At 35.1% G+C, this 22,396-nt stretch overlaps 2 protein-coding genes across 2 annotated transcripts; both read right to left on the bottom strand.

The window, feature by feature from the left end:
- Window positions 1-382: 382 nt before the first annotated feature.
- On the bottom strand, window positions 383-4,967 carry LOC310732748 (charged multivesicular body protein 4c). The gene is made up of 5 exons (XM_083553380.1): window positions 4,582-4,967; window positions 3,036-3,213; window positions 2,794-2,908; window positions 2,324-2,450; window positions 383-1,508 (listed from the first exon to the last, which is right to left on the bottom strand). The coding sequence occupies exons 1-5, from the start codon at window positions 4,763-4,765 to the stop codon at window positions 1,447-1,449; spliced, it is 666 nt and encodes a 221-aa protein (XP_083409506.1). The 5' UTR covers window positions 4,766-4,967; the 3' UTR covers window positions 383-1,446.
- A 5,072-nt stretch (window positions 4,968-10,039) lies between these two features.
- On the bottom strand, window positions 10,040-21,776 carry LOC310733725 (uncharacterized protein; the record flags this gene model as incomplete). The annotated part of the gene is made up of 23 exons (XM_083555131.1): window positions 21,664-21,776; window positions 21,493-21,528; window positions 21,325-21,369; window positions 20,943-21,072; window positions 20,412-20,521; window positions 19,352-19,396; window positions 19,099-19,234; window positions 18,898-19,010; window positions 18,483-18,527; window positions 17,867-17,999; window positions 17,644-17,747; window positions 16,530-16,735; window positions 13,908-14,016; window positions 13,628-13,663; window positions 13,453-13,497; window positions 13,124-13,253; window positions 12,868-12,977; window positions 12,036-12,080; window positions 11,816-11,951; window positions 11,620-11,723; window positions 10,607-10,651; window positions 10,260-10,395; window positions 10,040-10,145 (listed from the first exon to the last, which is right to left on the bottom strand). The coding sequence occupies exons 1-23, from the start codon at window positions 21,683-21,685 to the stop codon at window positions 10,040-10,042; spliced, it is 2,127 nt and encodes a 708-aa protein (XP_083411257.1). The 5' UTR covers window positions 21,686-21,776.
- Window positions 21,777-22,396: the final 620 nt, after the last annotated feature.

The following is a 22,396-nucleotide window of genomic DNA, read 5'->3' as shown; positions in this document are numbered from 1 at the left end:
TGATCAATAATAATAATAATAATAATAAAAAAATACTTATTTTTGTAAGCATTTATCTAAAGCACATTTTCACATACGCAAACTAAAGGACTCTAGGAAAAATTCCACACAATTGCAATATCTACAAATTTATTTAATGCAACATGCTTCTTGCACCCTTTGGTGTTTGGTATTACACACATTAGAATATGTCATGTGAGGATATGTCATGTCACGGTTGCATAAGCATGCCGATGATTAAGGCACATAGCAGCGCACGTACATTTTCATATGCTTAAAGTGCAAAAAACGAATCCCAGGCCTGCTCGAATGCAGGACGTCCCACCAACCAGAACACGAAACAAAAAAAAAATCAACAAACAAAACAAAAAACACCAGCACGAATAATCAAACAGTTTAATGAGCGTTGAAATAAAAGTCTCATCGGAAGAATCTTGAACATACAAATTTACACATGACACACCTCGCTGTAACATCCCAGGTTCTTTACAAAAGATAGAGTAAGTCCACGTAGTCCTAGGGATCATTTTTTCAAATAAATGAAAAGAAAAATAGCTTTAAAGTTCAACTTTATAACCCTTCAACCCTAATGGATAGTGATAGATCAGATTGACATGCTTCGAGATTTCAGCAGGATAGTTTCAGGCAAGACACAGCACTTTGTTAAAACCTCGATTAAGAAATTTGGGCTGTAACTACTTGTGATGCATAGAGTTTTCCTTTTATTATTATTATTATTATTATCGTTTATTCTGTTTGTCTAGTGTAAGATTCTATTATTTATTAAATGTAAAAAAAAAAAAAAAAAAAAAAAAGATCAAAAACAACCCTGAATTTTTAAATAACACTCCTAAAACAAAAGCACTAAGAGACCAACTGTAGTATATTATCAGACTGAAATCTATTCCCTGTATAATAACAGTCAATGAAGATGCTTCAAAATGGAAACTCAGGCATGCAAAAGATATGATGCTTGTATATGCATGGTCATGTCGAGCATGGTCATCACCATGAAAATACAAAGCTATGATACATTCCCAGACCGGATATGGGCTACCGTAAATCCCACTTGCTGTAGATGTTTTAATAAACAGATAGAGGTAGATGTCTGTAAGTGGGATCTATATGATTACATTCCAATTCAAAAGGGAAACTGAGCAACAATAGAATAATAATGATATAAAAAAAAAAATCCATAAGGGGACATTAGCAGAATAGTTTTACAAATACAATTTTATCTGATTGATTGTTTTGCTTTTATACCCTCTTTTACATCACCATGGACTAGGTTTTTTTTTTTGTTTGTTTCTGTGCCTAAGCCATTAATTGGAGCTAAAATTCCCTTGACAATTGCTTTTTTAATGTTAACTCTCAAGGTGTTCAAGTCAATCTGAACATCAGTCCACCACAGCGAGAGATTAGACAGTCCAGGTGTTTGGTCTTGGTTCACATAGCCCAGGCCTTCAGCTCCTCCATTTCATCATCATCCTCCTCCTTTCTAATTTTGGCTGGAGACAGAAGAACAGTGGGGTTAGAAGAGTCACATGGCACTAGTTTGTTTCACTCCCATATGAATTCCCAATGAATCCCTTTGGTTGAAATTTGTTTTTTTATTACTTAAGCTACTTGAAGTGGAATGATTTGATGTTTGTTTTAATATGATGTGGTAGTGCCTCGATAATATACATTCTTCGATACACTGCCTGAATATGAGCCGTAGACTAATATTTTTTCAATTCACATTAAACATGTCTACATCAAAACTGTCTTTGGATTGACAAAGTATAGTTTTGAATGAGCTATTGCTTTCTTTTTTGCACGTTTTCCCAATCAGCAAAAAGAGCAAAGTCAAGGGTTAATGGTTAATACCACATGACTGTAGTGTTACAGCTGGCCATTTGTGCCACATGGGCTGTTTTGGCATTTCTGACTCAATAGTCTCAAAAGTTTACACATAATATCGGCTGTTAGCAAAGGGTGAGCCTGTACCCTCTGTAGCTACACTATGATGTAGAAAAAATAAAATAAAAATAGCCGACGTTCTGTGTAAACTTGTGCAACGTGTCTAACATCCAGCAGCTCGTGATGCCATTATGGAGGAGTGGAGGATCCCACTCCTCCATAATGGCATCAGCAGTGTAATACTCCTGTAAAAGCGACACACTTTCTTAGATACTGTATATATATTTTATACATTATTTTTGCATTATTAGTGAATTCAACAACTCCATCAAGGTGCAGATGTGCAGGTGATTTAATACATGAGTGTATAGACATATGCATAGATATCAATCTGAGTATGTTACGGTCACTATTAAGGGACCTGGTTGGGCGGGTAATGATGCTGAAGGCACGCTGGGCAGTGGGACATTCTCTGGGCCACTAATTTCCAGCAAGTTATTGTCCAGTTCCTCCTGTTCCAACTCTTCCAGTTCAGCAAGCAATTCATCCTAGAAAAGAAAATATACTGAATAAATACCTGAAGAATTTTTATTTAATTATTAAATGCTAATTTTCAGGTGCTAATCATTGATTTTTTTCATTGGACTTAATGCACTTCCTAGTACAGAATAATTGACGGCATAATACAGTTATTGGATGTGCCTTACTCTTACCCTGGTTACTACTATAGACACTGTTCTAATTTCAGCAACGCATCATTTGAATGGAATGTAGTTTGAAATTCCATTTGCATTATTATGCAACCAGTTTACTGGGGAATTCACACGCTTTCATGACCTGCGCGCTCAATAACTGAAAGCCAAAGCCTAGTTTGTAGAGGAATCCAGGTACCTCGTCAAAGTCTTCTCCAAAACCGACCGGTTTCGAAATAGCATCCGAGATCTCCTGTGCCAGCTCCTGCTGTTCGGTGATGTCCTGCATGAGCTCGTCCACTTTGTCTATATCCCTGTAAAAAGCACACAAGCGAGACAAAATGTATAATAATAAAGAATACGGGCACGTTTACTTCAGCTCAGCGTTAGAATGCCCAGCCGGTATTAAAAAGATGGCTGAAAAAACAACAAAACCCGCACATGTTCTGATGAGCAGTCTTCATGGCTTTGGCGGCCAATCCCATGTTCTTGAGCACTTCTGTGTTCGTGTTGGCGTTCTCCAAAGCTTCTCGTTGATATTCGATGGTGGACAGAGTGCCGTCAATCTGGGCCAGCTGCTTTTCATAGCGCTTCTTCCTCTTCAGGGCCTGGAGGGCAGCTTGGGAAAGCAGAGAACATCCATTCGCACAAAATAAATCATTCAGTTTCTATTACCGAAGTTTCAGATACAATTTGCCTAAACATCGCCATTAACATTTCAATTTACACATCTACAGATATACTGGGTGGCACTGTTGCCCAAACACTTCAAATTCCAGTTCGTTTAGGGAAATACGAACATATTTCTGATGAGTTCAGTGATTGTGTTGCTGTTTATTGGCATTGTGTATTCATTATTCCTGTGAATAGATCTGCCACACAAGCGTCACTGGAAGGCATTAACAATGGTGATTCGAAAAAAAAATCACAGGATACATAACATGAACTCACAGGATAATATTCAGCTTTTGCTTGTGAGCTTCTAAAAACTTTTTTTTTTTTTTCATTTCTCATTCTTCAGCGATGTTGTAATGGTGCAATTCATAATAAATCCAAAGCAACACATGCTCCAGAATGTGACACGGACATAAACAAGACACAAAAATGTTTTGTGATTGAATAAATCTCTTATTATTGGTTATATTGACAAGTGTACTGTGTAATGGACAGTCTACCACCATTATGGCTCAACAGCTTCGATGACATCATTCACGGCGGTTTTTGGTCCAATCAAACACTTTGTGGAATCTCAACTCTCCTGCCCCGACATCCCGAATACTACCTGTAGCCCGGGCTGTGAGGTAATCTAAACGCTATTGGCTATATAAAACTGGGAAGTCATTTGATATATACCTCTACCTAACTTCCTGTTAGGTGTGTTTCCAGGCACTTCACAGGGACTTCAACAACCTATAGTTAAGATAAGCATAATGAAACCGACTGAAACCTGTTAGAGCAGAGGGTTTAGAGGGACAGGTGAGGCAGCCAGAGGTTTTTTCTCTAAGTAAACCTGAAGTGTAGCACAATCAGCTGTGGGGATCTGGAAACCACCCTCAACAGTAGTGTGGGTAATGTAGGAAGAATGTAGGAAACTGATAAATAGAGTGTAGAACAGGCCAACATCTTAATGAAACACAACGTGACTAGACGTCATTGAGGATCACGTGGTGCTTAGAATAAAAATGAAAATGATTGTTTTTTCCATTTTAAGGGGGGGTTGGGAATTCCCCGAACAAACCTTCAACTGTAAACCCCCCCCCCCCCCATACACCCAATCATCCAGAAATGCTGAGTAATATGGCGAAGTTTCAGCGTTCCTCTGGGACTGGCCCTGACTGAAGAGTCTGTACAGGTTATTAGACAGCTGACACGTTTTGAACTGAACAACCGCGACGTCTAAACTATTCACATCCAACACGAATGAATTCCAGCCTCGAAATCAGGTGTCTGGTCCAATAATCATCTTCAATTAGACTTTTATTCGTACCTCTTTTGTTCTTCGTTCCGTTCTTCTTCGCTGTCAGGAGTTCCGCCTCAATCTTCTTTTCCAGAAATTCCTGCTTCTTCGACAACATCTGCTCCGTCTCGCGGAGTTTCTGGATCGCATCTTGAGGAGTCGGGTTTTTGTCCCCTTTCCCACCGGCCCCGAAGATTTTCCCGAAGAAAGACATGGCAGCTAGAGTTTATTTTCTATATATATATCTCTCTCACCTGTTTCAAAAATAAAATAGACCTGTACACCACTCTGGTCTGTGCGCTAAAAAAAAAAAAAACCACTGACGGACTGGTTGTTGATATTTCACTTCCGCCTTCAGGCCCGCTAACGTCACAGAAACCTAGCGACTGAGGCTCGTGAGCGCCACTTAAAGGCACGTGCTGGAAGCGACCCGGAAGTCGCTATCCAGCGGAAGTCGCTATCACTATGCAGAATATTGCGTTCCAGAGTGAACAGCCATGACCCGAACACGTGGTTGATAAGCCTTCTTTGCTTTATTGCTGTTTTCGGCCAAAAATTAAAAAAGTTTTTAAATCAAAAGGCCGATTTCTTATGCTTTGCTGAATTTTTACTGTGTAATGGCAATCCTGAGTAAACTTAGACTCCAAGTGAAGTCAAGAAACTTTTACTGTCATTTCAACCATACGTAGCTGACGCAGTACACAGTGAACACTGGTACTACATAAAAACAGCATAGAGCTACATAACAAAACACAGAGCTAAGGACTAATGTACGTGTCCTCACCACAAAAAGTGCATTGTGTGCAACCAGTGCAGACAATAGACAGTGTGTAACATATACGCAAAACACAGTAGTGCTTACCAGTAAACCTACTTAGTATGTTATACAGTAACTTTCTTTCGGCTTCTCCCATTTGGGGTCGCCACAGCGGATCGTCCGTATTCGTGATCCGCATGTTCGGTTTGGCACATGTTTTACGCTGAATGTTGCTCCTTTTAATGGCCAATCAATTTCAAATATACCAAATTTAATAACATAGTTAAAATACCAAGCAAAAGAAACAAACTAAGTTCAGGCTAGAAATGTCAAAGCACAAGGTTTCAGCAAAAACACATTATTTCACATTTGAGCAACTTACAGTTATGTCAGTTATACAGACGAGCACTTGAGTGTTAAGGGCTTTGCTGAAGGGCCCAGCAGTGGCAGCTTGATGGTACTAGGAGTCGAATCAATGACATTCTGATAGGAAGTCCAACATTCTATCCACTTACTGTAGCTACCACTTCCCTCAAGACAAAATGTCATGCAGTTTCAAGGAGTCACCCCAAAACACAATCAATGCACAATCTTTATATACTCTCTTCTGCAACCTGTGAAACACCCATCTTTTTATTTTTCCAATCATCTTTATCTATTTTCTTAAACAAATCTTGACAAATCATTCCTTTAGAAATTAAAAGCAAAGTACATTGTGCTTACTTATACTTCATATATGCTGATACTAATCCACATCAACCACTTGCTCTAAATATACTGAATTGTCTGAGTATCCAAAAAAACATGATAGAAATACATGAAAATACAAAAGGATGGAAAGTACCGTAATACATGGGTGTATTTGTCTTACAATGGTTAAGTACTCCATATATCATGTAATTGTATACTGAAGAAATAAATAGCTTAAAAAAAACCCCCACCTGGTTCCTGTTTCCCTATCAATGCACATGTGCAAACTCACCGGTTTATGCTCTATGTAAGTGTGCTAGTTTATAGTGTTATTATTTACTTTACTAGTGTCAGGTGAATAGTGAATGCATGGTTGTAGGTTAAATCTTTCATAATAAAATATGCATTCTTTAAAGTATCAATTAAGATTAATTTTCATTGATTTTCACAATAGTTTCAACATTTCTGTCAGTCAGTGTTAAAATTAGAGCTTCAAGCAGCATTTCAGGGGGGGCCAAGAACCCAAAATTACAAAATCACAGACGCATTACAGATGTTTCCTAAACCATGACAGAGGCATGACTTAATGCAAAGGGCATCAAAGTAATTTATAGTTTCACTGATGATGTTGCTAAGACAGTCTTACTTTCTTTACGGCACATCCAAATTATAAATAGTATCATCTTATCGGAAAAGTATATAACATAGCGTTTTAAGGCAGTTTCAATTCATTTCAAATGGGCAAACTCTTAAAATTCAGTGCTGATGAGAGCATTCAATTTAACTTACCCTAGGGAACATATGAATGTGAAACAAGAAATGTAGAACTGTGAATTTATCTTATGTTAAGTTATTAATCTTGGAATATAATTTTCAGGAATAATGGTAATTTTCACAGTTTTTGAATGTAGGTAGCCCTCTTTCAGACGACATTGGGGTAAGGTCCTGAAGATCTTATGACAATATGCAAATGTCTCACAAAAACAGAGCCCACCTTCCTATTTGATGAATTTATCAGTAATTATAGGAGAATGTTTCTGAATATTGATATTGCTTTAATAATTTTTTAACAGATCTCAATATGATGAGCTATACCTGCTGAACACTGGAGAAAAATTGTAGCAAAAATGGCAGTTTGACCAACAGATGGCGCCAGCATAAAAATGTATTGCATATCCCCAGGTCATGGTCCTAAAGGTGCCTACCAAGTTTTGTGTCTGTGTGCAAAATAAATGCTGAGATACAACCTCATACCTTGTTTAGTAGCTTTGCTTTCAAATGCGTTGACCCATTACAGGCAACCTTTATTTCTTTTGACATACTCTGAAGATGACGTGCCACATTTGGCGAGGACTGGACAAAACTAGATAGAACATGGACAAAATTTACACTTAATAGATAGAAGAACATCGATTCAAAAGACAGACACAAATTCAAAGATGGGAGTAAAATAAATAAATAATAACATAACCTGCATATTAGTTATATACTATATTTTATTATAACATATATAATAGTATATACTTTCTGTGGGCTCACCACCTGCAGGAGGGACCGTAAGGGACGGTGCTGTGAGGATTGGGCAGCAGTCGAAGGCCTGCTTAGACTGCTGCCCCCGCGACCCGAATTACAGATAAGCGGGAGAAAATGAATAAATGAATGAATAATAGTATATACCAATTTTATACAGTACATCAAGTATTTACAGCACTTCACTTTTTTCACATTTTGTTATGTTACAGCTTTATTCCAAAATGGATAAAATCCATTATTTTCGTAAAAATTCAACAAACAATAACCCATTATGACAAAATGAAAGAAGTTTGTTTGAAATTTTTGCAAATCTATTGAAAAAATAAAATGCAAAAAAAAAATCACATGTGCATAAGTATTCAGAGCCTTTGCTCAATACTGTGTTGAAGCACCGTTGGAACCAATTACAGCCTCAAGTCTTTTTGAGTATGATGCTACAAGCTTGGCACACCTGTTTTTGGGCGGTTTCTCCCATTATTCTTTGCAGAACCTCTCAAGCTCCATTAGGTTAAATGGGGAGTGTCTGTGCACAGTCATTTTCAGATCTCTCCAGAAATGTTCAATCGGGTTCAAGTCTGGTATCTGGCTGGGCCAGTCAAAGACATTCACAAAGTCGTACTGTAGCCACTCCTTTGTTAAAGCTTACTCTATAATTTTTTAAATAAATGCTCTGTATGCTGCAAGAAAATAAAAATCCAGTGAGTGGCTGTGGACAGACACAGCTCATTGATGAGGGAGATGAACAGAGGATGTGTTCCTCTTTCTTTTTTTAAAATGGTTTCTTCCTTATTTTGTCTTTTTCTTCCTTATTTCATCATTGCCTCTGGCTTGCTCATTAGGGATAGATATCTAGAGATAAATTTAAAGGGACAAATGTATGGTTTTTGTGTGTGTGATTGATTTTTGTAATGAAATATTCTTAATTATTTCTGTAAAGCTGCTTTGTGATAATTGTCAAAAACACTATACAAATAAAATGTAGTTGATGGTCTTGGTTTTCAAGATTAACGTGTCAAACATTCTGGTATGGAGTTTAAAAAAGTACAACTCTGATGCTTATCCAATGCTTTGATTTGATAAACTGCTTGATCTATTGGATGTGGCTCTGGATTAAACACAGGATATTTAAAATTCTCTCAATTCATATCTTTCTACTCCATTTGGGTTACACCTCTTTCTCACCCTTTTCTTTCATTTTTTCAGGTCTCCACCTTCGAATGTCGTATAGTTATTGTTATTGGTGACAAATGTTGTAATGTTTAATTAACTTGCATAGTAATAGCATTAAAGGTGCTGCATTTTTAAATAATTATTCATCTTACTTGAGTATATATTACTATGACTTATAAAATGAAAGAGATGTTTGTAACAATATACTGGTGAGAACCTGGAAGACACTTGTGGTATTTAATTTGTTTGTGCTTGTGTCCTCTGGAACAATCAGTGGTCATTAATGTAATACTTAAACAAAAGTGGGGAGAGACAGAGCAAAGGAGACAGACAGAGAGACTAATAATAACCAACACTTTTCTGAGAAGGCTTTTTGATTTTGCCTATTTAGACACAAGAACATTAGTTAGGTCACGGACTGATGCTGGGTGAGTAGGTGTTTCCAAAGGTGATCATTAAGATTGAGGACAGGGTCTTTTGCAGGAAAAATGTAATCGACATCAACCTTGTCAGGCCACATATTAATAAAACACACTTTGTATAAAAGAGCATTGTTTTTTTGAAACAGATTTGTTAGACTCTCTTTTTTCATCTTTCAATTACGGTCTACAAGATGTTTTTCCTCCATGAAGAACACAGATTCTAATATAATACAAAAGGCTCAGATTAGAACCATGATCTGATCTGAATAATAGTACACATTATGTTTAACTGTTTTAAAAAAAAAAGCATACATATCTATTTGTCTAACAAAATTGATCACCTGTATTTTGTTATAGGATCACTTTTTTTGCACCTGCTTCAGTCAATCATCAGGGATTTTACAGAATATCTACATTTAAAGATTTTGCACATAAACACACACAAGTCTCATTCTTATTATGCTTACATTTAGAGGATGTTTTATTGCTCATCAGATGTAAAGTAGAATTGTCTGTGTAGAAATGATTATATGTAAATGCAAATAAGTATGTTTCAGAGATAAAATCGTTACAGCCATTGATTTTGTGAATGCAATTGTAAAAAAATTATATAGCATGCAAATGTGAAGTACACCAGCACCAAAACTGCACTGTATCATCTGCATGGTTCTGTACGTAAGAGTAATTTCTTTTCAGGCTGAATGGTGGCCACTAAGGAGAAAGTTGGAGATCCTCAAGTCGCTCTGTCAATAGAAATAAAAAGAACAATAAAATAAAGACATAAAATACCTTTCCTCCTTCACTGTGACTTAAATTTGCACTTTGCATTTAATATAAAAAAGTATATCTGAATAAGGGTGCTCAGCATGGACTAGGTCTCATTTATTAAATATAGGACAGGGAAAAAAACTCACACTCAGATGCAGGCGTAAACAATCCTCAGGTACTTATAAGTGTTAGGGCAGGGGTCGCCAAAGAAATTATTGTTCGCAGGGATCGTGCAGGTGGAAAGGTGGTCACATCTGCAAAACAACAGGTTTTTATTTACATTCTGATAACAACAATACATGTGTCTTATTGATAACAAGAAAGTGGGAAGCTGACAAAAGCCACATTTAAATGAATTCTTCCATTACCCAGCAGCAACTTTATTTAGTGTGTCAGATGTGTAGCAGTTTGCGTTTGAGAGTTGACTGTCAGGTCTTCCTGTGGAACATACTGTAGAATCGGTCCGGCCGTAGTTTGCCCAAATAGTTTTTATAGTCTTAGCGCCTAAAATGAAACAAATTTAGGACAACAGGAAAATTAGACTATGAGAAATATTTTCTGTGGTCAGAAAGTAGCTGTGCTGATTCCAAATTGGTTAAACTCTATTTGCCTTGATATTTTAAAGCTAATAAATAATACGTAAAGTGTAATGTTATGTTAAAATTTTAATAGATATGCGGTAATTAATAGGGAAAAGAGTAAAAGGAGTACATACCACAGTTGATTGAAGCAGATCCACCTTCACAAACAATAATTTCCTCTGCAGAAAACAGATTCATTGCTTATTTAAACACAATTGGTTTGTGTAGTAATTAGACATAACTTACACAATATTATTTAATTCCTTCATTAGAATATATCATTTTTGTGACAATGAAAATAGCACGGTTGGATCTAGATCAGGATATTTAACTTTGAATAAGCATGACATGCAAGTCTATAAAACTATTTGTCTGGTTTTTAATACAGCAGCTGATTAATGGCTTTATTTTTTGGGCATAAAGGGGCTGAATGTCGAGCAAACCTCGTGAAAGAACAGTTAAAATGTACCAGGAACTCCTTTCATATGGTCTGTTAACCAATATGCTTTGCAAATTAGTAACATGTAAAGTTTGCTGTAAATGCAGTCTTGATTCTCTTACTACATCAAGCATTTAACTAAGTGACCAGAAAAAAACAGTAGAAAGTGCTCTGGAAACATTTAATGAGCCAAAAGCCATCACTCTGTTGATAATATTACTACACAAAATTAATGTAATCAATGAAAAACAAACACTTCAAAGTGAATATATCAAATTGATTTATCCTGAGCAGAAGTGTCAGAGAAAACTGTTTGGAATACAAACCTCTAGTCCAAAATACTTGCACTATAACATACTTGCACTTGCACTTTAACCCTCTCTGCTCCAGGGGTGCTGTATCATGGCTGAGCCTGCGCTCTAAACCACAGCTTCCAATTAAGCTAGGATATGCAAAGAAAGTATTTTGCTCTGCTATAATGTGCATGTGACAAATTAAGGCTATTCTTCTTCTAAAACTTTGCTGGTTGACTAGACACCACCCCATAGTTTTTTACTGGCACCTATAATCCACAATCAGGCTTTAGTGCCTGTTTTAGTTTAGTTATCTTAAAAGTTTAACAAAGTTTTAGTATTTATTGCTATTTATCCAAGATAATAAAAAAGAGGTTAAAAAGGAAAGGATTGTCAAGGAGAGCAGTTTACTCACTTGTGCAGATGTAGGACACAGTAAGGTATTTAACAGTACCAGAACAAGGATCTGAAAAGATGGTGTTTGAAGCCTCGACAGTGCAACTCTTCTTTCCATTACACCTTTAGAAAAAATTATGATGTAAACATGGCCATATTTACCAACTGTCACTTAATTTATTAAGCAAGATATTTAAACAAACAAAAGAAGTTACAGTCCAGCCACAGTTGTAAATGTGTTGGCAGCATAACAGTTGGTGTTCTGGGTCAAACCATTGGGGAGTTCATTTGAACAGATTTGAGAGCTGGCACGCCCATAGTTTGCATTTACAATTAGAATAGCATCATTTCCTGCACAGAGACACAAATAAACCTGCTGTAAATCAAAATAATATAACGTTCAGCAGCTCAACCATACAGAAAAAGAATTCCTACCACAGTCCAGTGTGCTGTAGCCATGCTCACAGATCACAGCATAATCTAGAGAAAAGAGACAAAATACATTTTCCTCTGGAATTTAATATCAAATAAAATCTATATGCAAGATGTTAGTATGTAAACTGTTAGCTAATTTAAGTCAACATGTTCTATAGTAATAAATTTTTTGTTTATAAAGGTTAATAAAATAAAGAAAATAAAGGTGCTTAACTTAAGACAATTTAGAAAAGACAATCACAAAAAAAATGAAATCAATACTTGAAAATATTCAAGAATGTAACATGAACAAGAAAGAGAATAGGAATAGGATATACCACTGTAATCATTCATAGCATTTCTTGCTAAGCTTTAATATTAGAATTGAACTGTATAATATTTGGTATATACTGTGAGACTGGACGAACAATATGGGTCAGTATTGGGTTGCAATTAAAATATTTGACAATGTCGGAAATTTCTTGTCTCTCAGACCGCGTTGTTTCCGACGTTAGTTGGGACTTTCAAAATAAATGTAAAATAGTCTCTCCAAAAGAAGCCAAGACACTGGGATGAGTAACGCAAAGGTAGAGTTTGTCTAGTTTTACACTATTAAAACATCATTTGTGTTCTGATATGACACAGTTTTCACAAAACATCATAGAAAACACTTCTTACACTTCTGAAATTTTACATCATTTTGCAGTAAAGGTATGAGGGGTGTCAGCTTGCATACTGTGAGAAGTTTACTCTTAGATCAGTATTACTATGGTACTAGTAAACACCCTAAGTGCAAATTCTATCCATGATTTCACATATGCAACACATCTTCACTTAGTATACTAGTACTTACTCCCATTGATGCAGTCAAAACTGGTGTTGTAGTACTTGTAAGTTCCTTGACATGGGTCAGTATTGCCAAGCAAATCTGTCTTCAGCTCACAGTCTGGTAGTCCATTGCATCTGTTTCGGATTAGAAAAACACCTAAATATTCTCATCAGGGTTATAGTGTTGGTTCACTTACAGTGCCTCTCATTAAATTCATCACACATGGAAAAAAACATGCAGTGCCTGTATATTCTGTTGGAAAGAATACAAGAAATAGTACCTATCAGCAATTGTGGTAATTGGCATGGAACATGTAGTAACAGTGATTTGAGCAGGGGGCCGATTAGTACTACAGGTGGTACTGTCAGTACGGCCATACAGAGAAGACTTCACTGTTATTAGTCCACCTTCTAAAAACACATATATGTATACAATGCTTAAGCAAAATGTAATTAATAATATGATTATAGAAGGATTTGCAAATGGTTTTGCAATGTTTATTTTTCAATAATAATAATAATAATAATAATAATAATAATAATAATAATAATAATAATACATTTATATCTTATTCTATTGTTCTGAGGAATATAGGACATTTAAACCTACCACAATGCAGTTTCTGGACATCACCATAACAGGTAATCATATTATCTGAAAGAGATAGATCATTAACACAGATCTTTGAGTAAATATAAATATTAGCTTGGATTTTCTTTGAATGATCACAGTTTTTTTTTTTTATATTTTAAATGATGTGTTTGACAATGCATTAAAATATTACCTCCTGAAACAAGCAAGCCAGGAGTTGCAATAAGCACTGTCAATCAAAACACAATGTACATGTAATGTTATTTTTGGGGAAATTTTACAATATAAAGATATATTAAACATATACTATATTATGTAAATTTTATTAAATATGTATTTTATGTATTATGTTTAATGTAAATATTTAAATATTCAAAGGCAAATCATGTGAAACACAATACATTCTTCTAATCTTTAAGGTGCAAGAGGTGTAAGTTAAAATAACCCATGGAAAGTGCATAGAAGAAACTTACAGCTGAGAAGTGAGAGCTTCAGGATGAGCATCATTGTCTTATTTGGAACTGGATCCTCAAGTGGTGCACCACTAGATTTTTTATAGCAGGAAAATAATTCAAAATACATCTATGCTCAAACAAGACCTATTTTATCTGACAAAGCTTCAAAATTTGGATTGGTGTTGCAGTGTTTGCAGTAAATGACTGGTCCTAACTTCAGTACACTTTAAGGGTTTTCCAATGTTGTTGTCTATAGGCTGAAATCAGAAAGAGCCCCCTAGTCAAACCTTTTCAATAATCTGAGAACCCCTAACTATACAGTGCACTACACCTGGAAAATGAGAATGTTTTTCAGAAATTAAGTCAGAATTTTTAAGATTAATCTGCATTTATGTAATAAAATGGTCTAGGCCTATCAGTATACTTTTGTAAATTCCAAATCTAGTAAATATATTATATTTATTGTATATAATAAAATTGTTTGACTAGTAAATCTGTAATGATGTGTGATGTATGCATTTATAACTACATACAAAATAATAAGGAACCATTTTAAGACAATTACTTTGGTAAAGTGCATGGTTTCAATAAATGCTGATTTTATGGGCAATTAAGCTGCTTTTTTTTGGTCAACCATTCAGCGGAAACCTTTGAAACATTTATGTCAGTTTACAAGTTCAGCATTTTTGAAAACAAGGCAATCTTTTTGAAATGCAGTTTGCTGCAAACATTAAAAATTGCCACCATTGCATAGAATAGAGAACATATATCATTATATGTCATAAGGCCCTAGTTGCTTTGATCAAAAGTATTTATGGCTATTAACCTGTTCCTCATATGTTTTTTAATAGTATTAATTAGAACAACCACATAAATATTAATAACAAATAATTTCAACAATTGTTTAATATATAATATAATAGTAAAATATCTATTTTGGTGAGCTATTAAGTTTGTCTAATTTAGTATTTTCATCTAGACTTTTATTGTCAAAACCACATTATATTTAGGTTGCCTGAGTTGTTAACTGAAATTTGATTAATTTAATCCAGTGTAATGTTTGTCTTTAAACATTACACAAATAAATATTTTTTTTCCCAAGGTCAGCAATGTAAATCGGAAAACATAAAATAATTTAATATGCTATATTTAGAAATGCATATTGCTAAAGTAAAAATGTTAATATAATTAATTATAAAGAATAGAATTTAAAACTTATGCTTATAATCAGTTCACTTGGATTAAAAGAGTGCCAAAAAATTGTTAACAAACAGTTACCTATTTATCATATTTGCAACTTAACTGTAACTATTTCATTTAGACATCTGGAGGATTTTTATCATTTATCAATGCCCTAGGAATTGAGTTAGGCTTAAAGTAACCAATAAACTATTAATAATGAAAAGGTAGAAAAACCATTCTTTGACAAGGACACATACAATCTGGACACTACCAATGATGCATAACTCTTACATTTCAATTCAAATTATAATCAATATCGTAAAAAGACATAAATTAGACTCTTCTAGAGTTCTTTTGCTGGTAAAGATATCAATTCTTTTAACTTACCAAACCAATTTATGATATCACAGAATATCTCTCTCTTGTGTCATCAGTCAGTATTTAGAATGGATTTTCGATTTCAGGTATTTGGCTTTTTGGAAGCTTCCTGGATCTCTCCTTGATTGTTCTTAACCCTGATTAAAGCTATGTCTTGCCTTTTGCAGCGTTGTGGTTAGCTCACTGGTCTTGCACACTGAGTCTGGATTTATTCCATTTCTAAGTCAAGGCATCTAGCATCTAGCCTTGACTTAATCAGAAGATGCTCAGAGAGTACAGACACAGTGGCACCAACATTTATGTCAAATATAAACAAACTGCAAAATATATAATATTGTGATTTATATAAAAGTGTAAAAAAATCTATATAAGTGTAAAAAGAGTCACAGCAGCACAGGAACCGTTTCATAAAATATGGACCAACATCGTCTAGATACCCTAGATAACAAAAAATATCAGTGGAAGTTTGATCAGAAAAGACCAACATATAATGGAGGTGTATGCAAACAGTATATATAGATAAAATGTGTTGTTGAGCTGCAATCTACAAGAATATTTCGCTTTTTCCGCAACCAAATAGGTGATAATTATTATCTGCTAAAGGTATGTATACATTTTAGAAATTAACATTTATGTATAAAGTTAATTTTACATGTAGATAAAATGAAACCTCTATTTATTTGCACCTGACCGTGACTTAATCAGAACACACAAAGACAGTACTGACAGAAGGGCATCAGCAGATTAAACTAAAAACACATCTGAAAACCTGTCTGTATGTGTGGGTGGGTGTGTTAAAAATAAAATAAATTAAATTCTTTATAGATAGTAAAGTTCTCAGGGACAGTATTATTAAACAAGACTTGAATAGAAAAGGCTACAGAGCCATAACAAAAACCCTGTCAGGATAAACACATAATATGCAGGTGCAATGTTCATGAAATCAGTACTAGTCATGAACAAATGCACCACAGAAGACTGTGTAGTGTGAAAAGAGAGTTGAACATACAATAACGGACAGCAAGCGTATGTGAGTGTGAGGCTTTTATAGGTGGTGTGATGGGTGCATGAAATTAGTGCCAGGTGATCGGGATGAGCCCGATTGCAATGAGCCTCGTGCGGGCGGGGCACGCCCGAGAGCAAGAGCGAGGTGCGTCGGGGAATCCCGGGGTATGACAGCCTCCGAAGGGGGCGTGGCAGGGGGATTCCTGACAGTTGCAGGATTGAATAGGGCTGTAAACCGTTGACACATCTGTAAGTCTCGAGCAGCATCAATGCTATATAACCTGAATTCACACATGGATTGAACAATTCACACAACAAAATGACTTTAGATGGTCTTGCTCCTACCCAAATACCACTGGAAATGTATGGGGGGTTTTCAAATGGCTTCTAATAAGACCAAAGATCATTTGCTAAGCAGAAGGGGCCACAAATTTTTTTAATAATATATTTTTATTCAATCAATCCCCAAACTAATCTAACATGCGTAATTTGCTGATTTTTAAACTATGACAATTTTTTTTTTCTGCTTTTAGATTTCAAACACTGTGTTCGAAATGTTTACTAGACTCTTTTCTATGGAATCACATTGTACAATAAACTCTGCACATAAATTAACAGATCTCTTAGTCATGTTATGCTTGCAATCAGAGGATACTTTATTGGATAATCATTAGAAGATAAGTAAGTTTCAGAAATAAAATCATTGATTATATAACAGTCAACTATAAGTACACCAACACCAAAACTCCTGAACTGTATCATCTGCAGGGTTGCAAACTCAGATCTTGGTCCTTAATAGACTGAAATGAGGATATTGGAAAAAAAAGATTGAGTTAATCCACTGAGTTAATCAGTCAGTAGCCATGAAAAACCTAGAAAACAACCAATAAAATGCCTTTTAATGTGTATGCACTGTACATGATATTAATTTGAATGACATTCAGATTACAGCTAAAATACCCTGAAGGTATTTATAGAAATTATAAATATAATTAAATTGTATTCCTCTTTACTTCCTACTATCTTAAAACACCTTGGCGTTTAAAATACAGATTGTGACTTCGGCTTTTATTTTTGTACTTTTCTATACTGAATATTATGTGTGTGATGTGCTCTATGTGGTAGTAGTTGAGCTCATTCTATACATATGTGAGAGAGAAAGTGTGTGTGTGGGGAGGTGCTCACAATTAGACGCAGGAGTACACAATTTTCAGGTACTTATAGGTGCCAACGCAGGGGTCAGTGAAGAACCCATTAGTAGCAGGTACGTCACAGCTGCTCTTTCCATCACATCTGCATCACAACAAATTTTCATTGACATTGTTCCCATAAATATCACTAATGTATGTTCTTTGATACAGTCATTTATAGTAATAATATGAAAATTACACTTTAGTTAATGCTGCTGTTACCTAGCTGCAACTTTATAGAGTGTATCAGTTGTGTAGCAGTTTGTGTTGGAGATTTGAACAGGAAGTCCTGTAGAACATGTGGTGGAATCGGTTCGGCCGTAGTTAGCACTGATGATCTTTAAGTGTCGGTCCCCTAAAATATGTAGAATTTAGCACAAGAGATTTTTATAAGGTATATCCATGGTTGAATTTTCATCAATATTTAGAACATGCAATACAATATATATATATATATATATATATATATATATATATATATATATATATATATATATATATATATATATATATGGTTAAACAATGTACAGCTGTTATCACTTAGGCTGTACTCACTTTTGTTGCCAGCTATTTTAACAATAATGGCTGTATGTTGAGTTATTTTCGGAGGACAGTAAATCTGTACAAGCTACACACTGACTACTATAAAATATATCCAAGTTGTATTTCTATAGTATTGTCTCTTGACAAGATCTACTAAAATGGTTGCTGAAATGAGAGTGTACTCACTTTTGTGAGATTCTGTATATCCATGCAAGTTTTATATATACTAGTACTGTATATGTTACACAATAGAAGAAATGGGTCAGAAATAGTAAAGGGAAAAAATAACACAAACCACATGTCAGAACAGCAGTGTTGCCTTCACAAGTCACAATTTCCCCTGCAGAAAAGCAATTAATTAATTAATTAATTAATTAATTATTTGGTTTGGGCCATTCATATTTTTACAGACTATGTGAAGATAGTTTTATATTAATTTATATATAATTATTATTCTAAAATAAAAGTATTTATATATTTTGACATATTTTCAACACCAATATTAAAAAATGTATAACAGCATAACAAAACAAACAAACAAGAATCAGCCATTAGTGGGAACCTCAGCTCAGTTTATTGTCTCTGATTATTATCTGATTATTTGCTTCATCTTACTTTTAGTCATTGCTCAGCTGTCTAAAAGTGTTTTAGTTAATTTATGTTTTACAAGATTGGAACATGAGATATATTTGGGAGAGCAGATTACTTACAAATAGTTGGAGTGCACTTGTAAGATACAGTGAGGTATTTAGAAGTCCCATAGCAAGGATCTGTAAAGATGGCATTCGAAGCTTCTAGAGTACATTTATTCTTTCCATTACACCTTGAAAGAAAGCAAAATGTTAACATGTTAAAGTAAAAATGCATCCACTATATAAAAATGTATTAGAATACATGAACAGAACAGTTACATTGCTGCCACAGTTGTGAATGTTTTTGAAGCATAACAGTTGGTGTTCTGGATCAAACCATTGGGGAGTCCATTTACGCAGGTAACTGAATTGGCGCGCCCAAAGTTTGCATTTATAATCTGAATTAAACCACCTCCTGCTCAGAGAAACAAATAAATCCGCTTTAGCTCAACAGCAACAATAAGGGTGACTTAACCCAACCATAAGGAGATAGCCCAACAGCAGCCCAGCCATAAGGAAGTAGATAGTTTACCACAGTCCAATGTGCTGTAGCCTTGCTCACAGATCACCGTGTTTTCTAGATAAAGAAAACAGAAAGAAATGAAAGCATACTGATGATCATCTGTTATGTACTTACACATACACTGTGGCCAAATGAGTTTAGATACCTGACATCAAACCTCCACTTTTCTTAGAAGGATTGACATTGATTTTGGAGTGTTGATCTGGTGATATGTGATCATTCAGGCACAGGGGGCATTGATAATGGCAGGCATTTAACTCAGGTGAAGAGGTCTGGGGTGCAGCCAGCATTCTAGTGTATCCCAGAGAATGTTAACTTGGGTTGAACTCAGGTTTCTGTGCTGGGCACCCAAATTCTTACACTTTAATTTAGGCTTTATAAAGAGAAGCACTTGCTGGTACACGTTTGGGCCCATTAGTACCAATACAATTGTTACTTTTTTTGACAACAGTATGGTAACAGCTAATACATTGGTGTGAACATCAGCTGTGCACAAATCTTTGGAAAATTTTTTTTTTTCTGTCCAACTTCACTGAGAAAATTAATGCTATGATACATGCATTTTAGAGACTGACACAACAATGTTCCTGCACATAAACAAAAGGTCATAAAATATATCACCATCTGCAAATCACCTTTTGCCTAACATGGCAGCAAAAGCTTGCCGTAAGTTGGCCCAGCTAGTGTAAGGATCATTGTGTTAGAAGTGAACATCAACTGGTACCACCTTCTCTCAGAATTAAAGGTAAGTATACTTCAAGGCTCTTCTCTGTTCTGGCACCGAGGTGGTGGAATGAACTTCCCCTAGATGTCTATACAGCAGAGTCCCTGGCTATCTTTAAGCGAGGGTTGAAGACCTACCTCTTCCTGAAACACTTAAATCAAGAGTTATATTTATATTAAGTCTGTAATATTTATCTAGATTTATTCATTGCCAGAGTCTCAAAGCACTTTTGCATGCCGCTCTGGACAAGGACGTCTGCTAAATGCAGCAAATGTAAATGTAAACATGCTTGTTCAGCATTTGTCTTGACAAATCCAACACCCCCACACTCTGTAGAACACTTACGGCCATCGATGCAGTCATAAGTGGTGTTGTAGTACTTGTAGGTTCCAAAACATGGATCTGGGTTGCCAAGTAAGTTCGTCTTTACCTCACACTCTTTTAGTCCATTACATCTATTTGGGGTAAACAGACCAAATGATGTCATCAGGGTTATGTTTGTGCCTTTTTGAATTTGCAATAAATAACAGACTGCAATAATAAAACTAGATTTGATATGAAAAAAGTCTGCAATATATATACAAAATTATAATAAAGGAATGATTTAACAAACAATTTTTTTTTTATTGTGCAGATGTAAAAGGGAAAAACAATGTTTTATTTTCCATTACTGGTTACACAGCATGCAGCATTATCTGTTTTATTAAGGGAGAGAGGGGAAACAACAATTTACATTCTACACCATGTGTACACTTGGGTGTTTCACTATTATTTTTTCCAAGTTCACACAGGCCAAAAAATCGATTGAATCTGAGGGTTGGATTTGGCCCATAGGTCTTGAGTTTGACATGTTTTATGACCCATACAAAACAGTACCTTTCAGCAATAGTGAAGATCTTTGAGGTACAGGCTGTATTAGCAACCTGAGATAGCGGCAGACCAGTAGAACAGGTGGTGCGGTCTGTACGTCCATATATGGTAGACTTCACCATTACCAGTCCAGTGCCTGAAGACATAAGAAAAACCAAACACATAAATTTCGGTCAACAAGAATGGATATTTATGTTAATTAAGCCTTTTGGCCAGCTCAAACCAGTATGGCTATTTGTTTTATTTTCTCCCCAGTGTCTCTAGTGTTGTCTCTTGTAAAGCCTGTCTTTTTCAAATGTTTACAGTACTGAAATGTGTAGTTTCCTTGCTATCATATGTATTATAAGCTTATTATATGCTATTGAAAAATCGAGACATTTAAACTTACCACAAGTGAGGCGCTGGACATTACTGTAGCAGGTAATCATATTCTCTGAAAGAATACATTTACATATTTATTTTACATACAAGTAAGTCTCAAGTATTTGCTTAGGCTCTCCAACAACGCACAATTATTTTAAGCTATTCAAAATATTTGAGTCTGTTTATATATTACCTCCATAAACGAACAAGCCAGGGGCTGCAATAAGCACTGTAAAGTAAAACACATGCAGCTTATTACAACACACTGTACATCCCAATAAATGTTGATTATTTCTAATGTAAGTGTATGATTTAGTTTAGAACAGGATAGGATATTATGCAGCATTGCATAGATGAAACTTACAGGTAAGTAGAGTGAGCACCATGATGCTGTTTGTGTCAAGTCAGAGCTGAAAACCAAGTGCTGCACTAAAGGAACAGGTCATTTTATACAAAGTTGCATGTAATAGGTTCTATTATAACTACATACTTCCTCATAAAAAAATGCCTTCCAACTATTTGTAGGTGTTCTCTTTGAAATAACAGATCGGAATGGGGAAATAAAACATAATCCTTCACCAGATACTTGATGCAGTAATGCATCTTGTACACAGTGATGATGTCCAGATGTTAACCTTTTTTATTACTTTTCATTATTTAAATATTTTAGATTTTATTGTTGACTCTCTAAGTGGTCCATACTCAACATAAAGCATGAAGACTAAATGTTCTTGTAAATGTTTTAAAGTATTTTAAAATTAAAGCCAATTACATTGGCTCTGTACATGTACCTTGCACAATGACAATAAAGTTGAATCTAATCTAATCTAATCTTATTATGGTGTTTTAAATTTCGTAAATCATTAGGACACCAAACGGACCTTTTGCACACGTTTCCACGTGGACGGTTTTTATCACCAGATGTGTGATTTGAGACTTGGCACATCAGTAAAACAAATGTTTAACGATAAAAAAATTTAACTTAATTAATTTTTTTATATCTGAGTAAAGAAGGACGTAAATAATTGTGTGTTGCGTTGAAGGTTTTAATTTCACATCTTTGATATTTTTCATTTCTAAATATATTATATTTTTTA

Source organism: Silurus aristotelis (genome assembly GCF_946808225.1).
Source record: "Silurus aristotelis genome assembly, chromosome: 11".
Lineage (NCBI taxonomy): Eukaryota > Metazoa > Chordata > Actinopteri > Siluriformes > Siluridae > Silurus > Silurus aristotelis.
The sequence above is the reverse complement of the archived record's forward strand: the minus strand, read 5'-3'. Positions and strand labels throughout refer to the sequence as shown.

Coding starts and splice junctions, on each gene's coding strand:
- LOC310732748 (XM_083553380.1), bottom strand. CDS start 4,765: ATGTCTTTCTTCGGGAAAATCTTCGGGGCCGGTGGGAAAGGGGACAAA. Junction 2,451..2,793: donor TTGGAGAAGACTTTGACGAG/GTACCTGGATTC, acceptor TTTCTTTTCTAG/GATGAATTGCTTGCTGAACT. Junction 1,509..2,323: donor ATCATTACCCGCCCAACCAG/GTCCCTTAATAG, acceptor TTCTGTCTCCAG/CCAAAATTAGAAAGGAGGAG.